Consider the following 12174-nt stretch of genomic DNA (forward strand, 5'->3'; position numbering starts at 1 on the left):
ATTTAGCTGTTGGGAGCTGTTGTGATCAAATCTTGTGGATGAGGAACCAACTCCGAGATTATGGTCTGTTGATGTCAAAGATTCCAATATTCTGTGACAATATAAGTGTCATAGCAATCTCAAACAACCCAGTTCAGTACTCAAGAACAAAGCATATTGATATCAGATATCACTTTATCAGAGAGCATGTCACCGATGGCACTGTGGAATTACATTTTGTACTCATAGAGGATCAAATTGCAGACATCTTCACAAAACCACTTGATGAAAACATTTTCTCTAAGTTGGTTAATGAACTTGGGATGTTAAATCTTTCTAATTAATAAATTAAAAGTCAATAACTGCAATTTGCCTTAAATAAATTCACTTGTTATTCAATGTCAATATGATAAGGACATGTGAATTTATGTGTCATTATTTATTTCTCGTAGTTCAAATATTTGTGTGCTTGTATCTAATTGATAAATATTTTAGCACACTTATATTGATAAATTGTTTGAAAATAATTTAATCATAATTGGTTAAGTTATGAGTAAAATTTGGTAGCATAATTTTGATTTAAATTAATTGAGACTTTATCAATTAAATGATAAAAGCTTCAATTTTAATAATCAAAGTTGTGATTTATTAATTTTAATGGACTTTAAATTATTTGATATTTAAAGGGGTTCATTAAAGTTAGTTTGAAAGAAGTAGCACAATTTATTTCATAAAGATATAATTTTTATCTAAGTAATGATAATAATTACTTAATTATGAATAAAATTATATATTATCAATATAATGAATTTTAAATAATTCAATATTTAAAGAATTCATTCATTTGATATTTTAGACTGCATCACAATATTTGTGTTCTATTTATTAATTACTTTCTTATCTGAAAAGAGTATTTAATAAAATAGTTAACAAAATCAATTGTGTAAATATAAAACAAATCAAAAATAAAATTCTTTTCTATTATGAGTTAGAATTTTTTTTTAACTTGTAACATGCGACCACTAAGCACCCTTCAGTCGCAAGTTACAAAAACCACTTTTCTAACTCATAACCTGCGACCAAAAGGTACCCTGTAGTCGCAAGTTAGAACTCCAGTTTTTGTCTAACTCCTAACCTGCGACCTACAGTTACCCTGTAGTCGCAAGTTAGGACTTGGAAATAAGCTTAAGTCTAACCTGCGACCCATGTCTCCCCTGTAGTCGCAGGTTGGCCCTTAAACATTTTTTTGTTGGTTTGTTTTCATTTTCAGTTGCTGTGTGTATATATACATATTCAATCTATTAAGTTCAATATATTCACACAGTTCATTCGAGCCGCAAGAGAGTCCAAGAATTTTTAATTGATCAAAAACTACCTAAACTCTATCAAAATTCGATTTGATTATAGATTATTGTTGCCCAGACCTAGACCTCTATATAGACTGTACAACCTTGAGTTTTCACCGATTAAAAAGAGAGATCTGACATTGTGGTTGCATAGACTTAAGGCATTGTTCGGCTATAACCTTTAATCGATTAATTAAGTTATTTGGTTCTCTAGGGTTTTAAGTAACATTTTATTCTTCAATATTTTGTGTGTTTTTCATTAGTTATTTTTTTTAATTCTCGTACATGATTAATTTGTTTTACGATCAAAATTTTATTCTCATTTTTTTTAAATGGCGGATAATATTAAGATTCTAAAAATAAATTTTGTCTCGGTTATAAAACGTAATTCAACTCAAATAGGTGATTTTGAAAAATGGATTCCTTTTCTAAAGGAGCACTCGATTGTGCACTATGCTTTGGTTACTAATGTCCAATTGAATGTTGAGCTCCTCGGATACATTCACAGTACAGCTTAAGACACATCATATGATGAAAGGCTAGGATTCTCATTTTTCATTGGTGATGAAACAATACAAATCACTGAGGATGATTTCAATGAAATTCTACAACTTCTTCGAGATAATTTTGATCCATTACCAGAGAAATAGGAACTGAATAACTTCTTCATAGCCATCAACATCACCATGCCCAATGAAACTCTTCCCAAACACTTCAACAAGAGTCATCTTACCAAACCCTAGAACTTGTTCTTTAATATTCAGTCATTCTGTCTGTCTCCCAAGACTGGTGGATTTTATGGAATAACACAATTCATGAGGGAATTTGGAGTGGCTGTTGCTAATAATCTTTGAATCAACTTTGGATGTCTGTTCATGAAAGAAATCCTGGAGAACCAAGCTCCAAAACAAGATCACATCCTATATGTCAGGTTTCTCCTGATTGTTCTAAATGGCAAGCTCACAGAAGCTCAGAAATACATGGTTCTCAGTGAAAACATGGAACAATCTCCAGAATTGTCCTCCAAATTGGTGGTTACCCTGATAAGAAAGACTCATTATGCTAACAATAACCCCATTCATGTGACGGACTTCATGCAAGAATACTTTGACTCCATTGCTCAAGAACCTATCTCTGAGTCTGAAGATATTCAAGAACCTGATAATCAAGACCCTGATGCTGTGAATGAGGATGATGCAGAAGCAGAAGCTGAATATGAAGCAGATCCTCAGCCTAACCCTGACGCTCAACCTATGGATGTTGACCAAGAACCTGATAGTGATGAACAGTCAGAAGGGTTCTTCAACCTGAAGCTGCTGAACATCAAGAAGAAACTGAGACCACTCAATCAGAGACAAATGTTTACAGGCCATAATTCACAAGTATGAATGAATCTTCTATGTGTACTACTTTTGATGATTTACTTGACATAGATTCATTTCACCTTGGTGACTTTCACAAACAACTTGCCCAGGAGCAAATAGTTACAGGAGGCGGTGAATTTGTTTTCCCACAAATTCATAACCACCCTCTAGAGCCAATAAACACATCTCAAACTCTCTTAGCCCAATTCCTGGAATATAAGGATCATATGAGTATAGAGGGAAAAACTGCACACGATGCAGCAAATAAGAAAGGTACTTTTAGTGAACTCACATCTCTGTCTCCAACGAAGCAAAACAGTACCCCCACTGAGACAACTGTAATCTCCCATGTATCTTCCTAAAAGGATACAATGGCTGAAAAGGCACATAAACAGTTACTCGATCCATCTTCTCAACAAGGCGGGTCTATTGAAATTCGGCCGTCGGCCACGATATCCTGTATTGAGTCAAACACACTCCCCAATATTCAAACTCTTGGAGCCTTAGATGTGTCGATCAGAAGAGAGTTATTTGGTGAGGATGAATTGACGGTAACAGGGCATTCAACCATTTTACGGTAAGAATATCATGTCCAAGGTCCTTCAATGGATCAACTGCCTTCACAGGTGTTAGGAGAGAGTGCTGTAATCGCTGCCACATCTAGCACAACACTTACCTCCCCAGGCCTAATAAACCTGGATGCATCTACGGATAGGGGATCTGACATAGGTGCGGATTGGCAACCCATTGGCAAAGAACCAGATTCAACTGGTGAGCCTACGGGGAAAGTGTCTTCACCAACACTAGAGGAAGATGAGGAACAGATGCCAAATATGATGGTATCAGTGATCCTCCCAGAAATTCAAACTCTGGACCAGTCGTCTCATGATGACATGCAAGTTGTCTTGAACAAGGATCGGGAATTGCGAACTCCCATTGCACCATTGCTGACCTCCTTAAGGATGGCTCCAGTGTTTCCTGCAAGTACATCTTCTGGATCTCGGAGCTATGAGCGGAGTGTATCCGTGAGGGTGAGTGAAACACAAACCCCTAAACCGAGTGACAGATTGCTGAATGATACACTGCGGGAAGCCCGTGAGACACCTACCTCCCAAACTACACCTATAGACATGTCACAATATGTAACAAAATCTTACCTTGAAGAGCAGTTGGAATTTAAAGATAGTTATCTCAAAAAACAAATAGCTCTTAAGGATCAATATCTCAAAGATGAACTGTCTATCAGGGATCACCAGATTGCACGTCTTTCCGAACAACTTGACCTTCAACAAGCATCATTTACTAGTTTACGGGAATTCGTGGAGCAATCTCTCTCTCACTCAGGAAAGGGAAAGGCAATTGCCAATATCGAGCCAAAGATCTCAGTTAGCAAGTAAGCGCCAATCTTTGTCTCCTCTGGAATAGCTCGTGCCAGTACTGGGCCAAAGACCTCAGTCAGTAAGCAAGTGTTTGTTTCGGAACCATCTACTCAAGAGATCCATGTCTTGATCTTGCCTGCTCAATCAACCCCAGCTATGAAGGATAACATAACTGAGGGGGAGAAAAGGGTAGAGCAAGAAAAAGTAGCTGCTGTTGTGGATTTAATTCAATATGCTTTTCAAGCAATTAATGCTAGATATGATGAGTTTGGAGATGAGTTACAAGAAGAAAAGGAAGAAGAAGAGGAGAGAATTCATAAAAGGGTGTTACTAAAGTTAAGACATACTGCTGAGAAGAGTTCTACAACTCAGGGGGAGCAATCAACATCAAAACAAGATCATCCGAGGAAAGTCATTACAACTCAGAGGAATCTTCTGTCAGAGATATATGCTCCAAAGCCCTTATTCTCAGAGTATGAGCTGGAGGAAGGAGAGATAGATGAGAGCGATGTTCTTAAGGGGTATGAACCCAGATTTGAAGAAGTGGTGATGGAGGAGAGAAAGATTATCTCTGAGGACGAGGAATATGAAGATGAAGATGCCTTCTCGGATGACTGTATGTTTTATAGATTGCCGGAAAAATTCAACCGCTCTTATGTAGAAATTCAAGGAGAGATTGAAAGATCAAGAGCTAGAGTGCAAAGAGCCATACAAAGAAGGGAAGCAAGAGAATCATATCTTCGGGCTAACAGGAGAGGAAAAGAATGGGATGAGATAATAAGGAAAATGGACAAATATGAAAGCAGCTGAAGTTCTATATGCTTACAGGCTCAATGATAAGATGATCAGGGATTCAGAGAAGGGCATGAAGAAAATTATAAGAGCTTATCATGAGATGGTGTTAATAAATGGAGAGCCATAAATTAATCTTCTAAAAGATGGTGAACCTATCATCAGCACTGATAATGAAGGGGATCTAGTCTTTGAGATTAATAAAATAAAGATTAAAATCAATGATTTCAGAATAAGTGGATCAGAAACAATATATCAAGCCTTGATGGATGTAAAACTCTCCACATGTAAGAAGGACAAGATTGCTTTGATTCCAATCATAATGATACTTTTGAGGTAGTGGACCAAAAGAGTACGAGGACATCCTAAAAGGATAATAGTCTTCGTAATGTCAAAAAGATCTGCCATGTTGTTTGAACTTATTCCTAAGTGCTCCAAAATCAGGTATCTCCAGTTGATGCATAATGAACTGAATAATCCACCTCACATTAATGCACTTGAAATAGAAGATCGTGATTTGGTCCAAGCTAGACTGAATGAGCTTCTGGATAGAAGCAAAGGATCATCTCTCCCAGACTCAACAAAATCAACAGATGCTAGAAAGAAAGCTACCAAGAGAAAGTCTGCTCAAACCCAATCCACTCAAGAAGGAGAAGGTAGTCAAGGCAAGAAGCTCAAGAAGACAAAAATAAAGAAGACATAGATTATCTGTTCAGGCTAGAGGAACACTTCTTTGTAATTTATAAATTAAGAAATCTGGAATTGTATATGTAATCCAGAATGCATTTAATATCTTTATCTGTTTTGAGGTTGTATTTTTTCTTATTTGTCAGTTGAGTTATCCTTATGAATTTGCTTGTCGAAATCTAACAATTAAATAGGGGGAGATTGTAAAGCATAATGCACTACGCCATAAGTGGGTTATTGTAATGCCTAAATATTGTTAAAATAGGCCCAAAAAATGTTACATTAGGTCTATTGTAACACCAGGGGGCGTTACGTATACGAGCATTACAATAGACACCCTAATGTAACACTTCAGTGATCTATTGTAACACAGAAGAAAACGTTACAATAGATAACTAATGTAACAATAAAATGCCCAAATATAACGCAAAATGAGTGATACATTAGGTTGATCAAGATTGCATAAGTGGGATCCACTTGTGGGTCCCATATAACCTATTGTAACAGTTTGTTTTATCTACTGTAACACAAATTTTTTTATAATTAAGCAACACTAGCATATGTAATGTAACACTATATATAATCATATATTACACTAGAATAGGGGAAAATGTAACCGTTAATTTTAAATTTTTTGAAATATATGCTAAATTTAAAGAACAAACCCATCAGCAACAAAATATCAAAGTTATCGTACACAATAGTCTTTATATCCAAACCATATTACTAAATAATAGTGTCAACTCCATGCCATACTACTACTTTACATCCAAACTAGACCAGCATCAACTACTCACACCCCCGACACATATCACAAGTACTTTTACTTCTAATAGGATTTCTGCTAAAGCTATTGCTTATACGAGTGACTTCGGCTCATGCTCATGCTCCTATTAGGGGTCATGCTTCTCCTAGAGCTCATGCTGGGGCTTTTTTTCATGCTTGTTTCTGGACTGAAACTTTTTATGCTCAATATCCTTGCAGGAATGATGCTTTTACTCCTGCCCATTAATGTACAATAATTTACAAAATTTGAAAGAGAATTCAAAGCATAGAAACATTCAGCAGAGCAAAGCCAGGGGAATGATTTTTGAACTCTGCCTCTGAAGCAAACTCCCTCACACGAACATACTTTAGGATATTCTTTCTAATGACCCGTACACCAAGAAATTTGCAAGAACAAACCATCAATTCAAATCAGAACAAAACTGGTTCATTTTGTTCCTCACCATTTATAATCCAAATGATAAAAAAGAATTTAGAAAATACAAAAAAAAAATCGGAAATGGAGGTGGAGTTTTTCTAGTGGCAAATGAAAAAATATATATAATCACTTGCCTGCACATTGGTCTCACCCGGAAGTCCAATGAGCTTTGCTAAACCAGCCTGAAAATGTTAAGTTTTACATAAAATTAATATATTTCTAATAATAACACAAGAGATTAGAAGATCAATCCTCTCTTGCCCATTATTAAAGTTTTAGTCATGGTCAATAACAATTATAAAGTAGTACTTTTGAGCATTCACAATTTCTAGTTCTTAAAAAAAAATCAAGAGCACATTCAATTCTAAACCAAGAGGGGAAGATTTTAAGTTATTTACCTAATGAGTTAAAACATAAACACATAATAGTCTTTGCCGTACCACACGGGTAGGAAAAAAATACATTACATCTAGACATGCAGTTCTGAATAATTAAATGTTATAGGTCCAGGTGGTCGTAATTACCAGATGTTGGAGATGACATATCCACCTTACAACACTCCTTTCTATCAGATGATTTCATACCTAACTTCCAACTCCAAGAAGTTTAAAATTAGAGCTCGTCTAAAATTTAATGGAATTAAGTACTTTTTTCCTAGTTAATTCTAGCAAAAGCAAATTAAATGCTAAAACTCTTGTTCCTACAATCATGACCTTTGGGGACTCTGCGGATGATATCGGAAATAATGATTATCTCCCTACCATTTTCAAGGCTGATTATCCACCATATAATGGCAAAGATTTTGCAAATCCGAAAGCTACTGGAAGATTCTCTAATGGCAAATTAGCCACTGACAGCACTGGTATTTAACTACTTAAAGCCTTTGTACACAAAATATAGCATGCACATTATAATTATGTCTAGTATCTGCATTGTACTATCATGATCATACCTTTTGAAGCTGACACTCCGGAATTTATAACTTATCCACCAGCATACCTTAGCCCACAAGCATCAGGGAAAAATCTACTCATCGGTGCCAACTTTGCTTCTGCTACATCTGGTTTCAATGACAAAATAATATATTAATGTAAGCTGAGTCAACCAGAAACTAGAAGCTCAAGACCCTGACCCATTACTAAAAGCTCAAGACTGTGATATATAAATGGAAAATGCACAGAAAACTGCCAGAAGCCCAACCTCAGCAAGAAAAGAAAAATCGGTAAATGAAATTATATTTTTCCTGCCTCAGCTGAGAGAACAATTTAGAGAATCAACAGATACTTACAAGGTCTACATCAGAGTCTCAATCTAGGGTTCAAATTAAAAGGTCAGAACAAGTGATTCAATAACAAATTCCCCGCATGACATATTTATGATATTAATATATTGTATACATTGAGAAGCTTACATTAGTGGGTATGCAATTCCCAGCATGAAACTCAGCCTCAAAACACAGCAATTACCTGAGGTACTTTGGTTACAGCACGCAATTCCATTGACGCAGCAATTGCCATACTACATAGAATACCAATCAAAATTAGCTGCAGTGGCAGGTAGTACAAAGGCAGCATCCCTTATCAAGGAAGCCTTATATTGAGTAAGCTTCGGAAGCAGTGACTTTGTCCAGAATTACTATGTCAATCCTTACCTTAACAAGTTCTATACTCTTGATCAAATTTACTTTGCATCACCTGGTAAAAAAAGATACAAACATTACAAATTAGTAACTAGCAGTTACCAAAATAAAAGCATCTCCTCTGTGAAGGTAGCAGAGTATCATAGTCATGTCAATTAAAGAAAATACATAATAATATCACAACTAAAACCTACCTTCCCCGGAAAAGCCATGACTGATCAAGTTCCTACTTCCAGAGAAGAAATCTATGAACCTGTGAACTTGAGGTAGGGGTCCCAATTTCAGTATAAATTTTAATTTGTTATTTTGTTTTCAGGATTAACTATTAAAATTATTATTTATTTAGTTTAAAAAAATATGATCATAAGTATTTATATATAATAAATTTAAAATTCGTACTTTATTATATACTATTTGTTAGAGTAAAAAAGTAAATCAAAAAATACTTTTGATTCCAATTTTATAATAATATATTCATGTTTATATATTATAAAAATTTATTATTTCTATTTTAATTTTTAATTTTAATTAATAATATATTATTTATTAAATTAAAAAAGTAACTTCTGTTAATATAAGTTTGAGGACTAAACAATATAAGTCAAATACAATAGTCTTCATGGAGCAATAAACCAGGTAAAGAAGTAACAAAGACAAAGTTCAGGTAGATGATAGCTATAATATTTCCTACACGCCTTCACCCAAAAGCAATATATAATTGAACTGCGAAACAGAGTAGTGAACTTCGGGAATGTCATAGAAATTGCAACAATGTATACCAGAGGAAAAAGTTTAATATATTATATAAATACCTTCCAATAAGATAAGCACTAGCCATATGCAACAGTCGAAGCATCTAATCGAGATTACACAGTTAGGAATACACAACATTCACTACTAAAATATCAGCCTCAAAATATCTAACAGAGTGATCACAAATTGATGGAAAATTTGTGAAGGTCGCAGCGCCTATAAAATTGAATGTATATAGTAGTATAAAATGTGAAGGTCGCGACCCTATCAAGTTACGGAGGACTAATAGCAGAGATTAAAAAGTCTCATTGAAAAGACTAAATTACCCCTCTTTTTAATATTTACATAAAAAATGTGGTTCGTGGGAATCGAACTCAGGTTATTTCATTCAACTATACAACCTTTTACCATTACACCATATTCTCACATGTGCTTTTTATCATACACATAATATGTAATTGTGCTAAATGAATATTTTATTTAACTTTAAAGATACTTACTTGAATTACGCAAAAAGAAAAGATAGTTAGTTGAATATTTGTATGGTTAATTTTAAAGAATTGAAATCCAGATATAAAATTAGGCATAGTACATAAATTGATTATTATCTTATTTATTAATCTTTTTTAGTTTGAAAATATATCTCATATATTTTTAACATATTTTTTTATTATAAAAAGTAATTAAAATGTACATATATAATTTAAAAAAAAATATTGAAAATAGAATTGCTAAAATATAAATAATTTATATTGGTATTACACATTTAGATAAGCTCGAATTATAATGAGTCAATTCATTTTAGAACTTGACTCATTGTTCAAAAAATACTCAAAATTTGACTACATGACTTGGCCGAAAAACATCGTCACATTCTACGTTTAGTAAATTAAATTACAAGCTCGATGATAATATCTTAACAATAATGTGAAATTTTTTAATATCTTGTGTTAATATAAATTAATGTGTTTGAGGTCTTTATAAGATCAAGTCAACTGATTAATTATATTAAAATTACTAACTTCACTGGTAACGTATTATTATTTTTGGGATTTGTCCCAATTTTAAGAATATTTGAAATTTGAAATGAGATCTCACAAGATTTGTTAAAATTACAATGATATACTAAATCGATTTATTTTTCATTTTCCACTTTAAAAAACTAGCTTTTAAAAAAGAATTCTTTTATATCAGCAATATTCGTTAATCAAGATAATATTGTACAAATATTTTGAATTATTCAAATAAAAGTTATATCTATACTATATCGTAGCATTTGATTCAATGCATTTTATACTATTTAAGGAAAAAAATATATATTGTTCAATAATTTGAAGGAATTAACCAGTTCAACTGATATTTATAAAACTTTATCGAACTGAAATTTTTTAATTCTAGGAGAATAGTATAAAATGTTATCAAATTATTATATGAAGAAATATTAGAGTCGTAATGAAAGAAACTTAAAAACGGTTTAAATAACGACATAATTACAATTTTTCTTTCGAATTCTTGAAAAAAATCATGAATATCAATAATAAGTCTTAAAAATATATAATTCATTTTTATGTTACAACCAAGATTGATATCCGGTTGCGTAAAAAATAGATATGGATTGTTTGTCAGTGATAATGTGAATATCATATATAAATTATAGCAATTTATTTATTACATAATTTTAATTTTTGAATAATTATAAATGCATGTTAGTTAAGTAATCAATTATCTCACTAGATGTTAATAATGATTATACATGTACATAAATCAGATATTTAGCATATAAATAATTGAAACCATCATAATTTACTAAGAGATATAACATACAATAATTTACATGCTAACACACACATACATATAACTTAATTTTACTTTCTTAACAGTAGTGTAAATAAAAAACTAACATTTTCCCATACATACATGATACATACATAGAATTTCAAAAACTAATATTTTTCATTAAAATCAACTTTAATATTAACAATAATGTAAATTTTACATTATTGTATATTATGATTGCAAGGCATTTTGACTTCAGTTTTGCATTTTTTTATCTTTTTAAATTGAGTATGTCAATTGTAAGTTAGTAGTGAACTAAGTAATAATACAGAGCAGTACATATAGTTTATTTAAATAAAATTCAAGATTTTGGTCAACTCTGTATTCAACATGTATGTTAATTTTTAGCTTTATACTTGTAAACATACTAACGGCATTCTACATATTAAGTTTAATCATTTCGTTTTAAACGTACACTTACTACCCTGTTTATATTTATTCATTTAATATAAAATAACGGGTAAGAAAAATATAATATAATAATAGTTGACGGGATATTCACTCCTTAAAGTGAGGAAATATTCGAAACTTTTAATGTTATAGAGGGGGACATGAAGCTTGTTGGAGAGAAATTTTATCTCCATTTCTTCAAAATTTGACTCTAAGAGTCTATATAAGGATATTGTTGGAATTGCTCTAAAAACATTATAATTGTATGGTGTATAAAAAAACTCTAGAAAATGACTTGTGCCTCGCACGGGTTATTATGCTAGTTCAATTAAATACACCACCAGCAAGTATGACTTATGGCATAGTGATGATTACTTCCCATTTTTATTTTTTGTCACCTCAAAGCTAGTCAAGATAATAATCTGATCATATATACTAGTCACAAAAGAAGAATGATAATATTATGAAATTCACTTCATAATTTTGTAACACTTACTATCAGGGGAGAGGGGGAGAGCAGGGGAGAGAGAGAGAGATCTGGATGCAAATAAAACCTTAAAATACAGAAGAAACAAACCAGGAGAGTTGATTGCTGTTGCGATATGGAGTCATAGTTCAAACCAACTAAAAGGTATTCTAATTAGGGCATATTCAAATCCAATTCAAACACCCAATCAGTCAAAAAACCCCTAATTAGTACTCATCTCAATTAACCAACTAAATACAAAATCATAATCAATCAAATACAAAAAAAGTTACAAATCGGAGCTGGTAGGAAGGAAGAAGATGCTAAGAAGTTCAAATC

General features: G+C 32.7%; 1 protein-coding gene across 1 annotated transcript; it reads left to right on the forward strand.

The window, feature by feature from the left end:
- Positions 1-7459: 7459 nt before the first annotated feature.
- On the forward strand, positions 7460-8351 carry LOC141714525 (GDSL esterase/lipase APG-like). Its single transcript, XM_074518041.1, has 2 exons — positions 7460-7613; positions 8158-8351. Exons 1-2 carry the CDS (start codon positions 7460-7462, stop codon positions 8349-8351), a joined length of 348 nt encoding a protein of 115 aa, XP_074374142.1.
- Positions 8352-12174: the final 3823 nt, after the last annotated feature.

This window comes from Apium graveolens, chromosome 1, assembly GCF_009905375.1.
Source record: "Apium graveolens cultivar Ventura chromosome 1, ASM990537v1, whole genome shotgun sequence".
NCBI lineage: Eukaryota > Viridiplantae > Streptophyta > Magnoliopsida > Apiales > Apiaceae > Apium > Apium graveolens.

Excerpts from the sequence above, each read along its gene's own strand:
- LOC141714525 (XM_074518041.1), top strand. The coding sequence starts at position 7,460 with ATGACCTTTGGGGACTCTGCGGATGATATCGGAAATAATGATTATCTC. Across the intron at positions 7,614-8,157 it reads ATTAGCCACTGACAGCACTG|CTTACATTAGTGGGTATGCA; the intron begins GTATTTAACTAC and ends TACATTGAGAAG.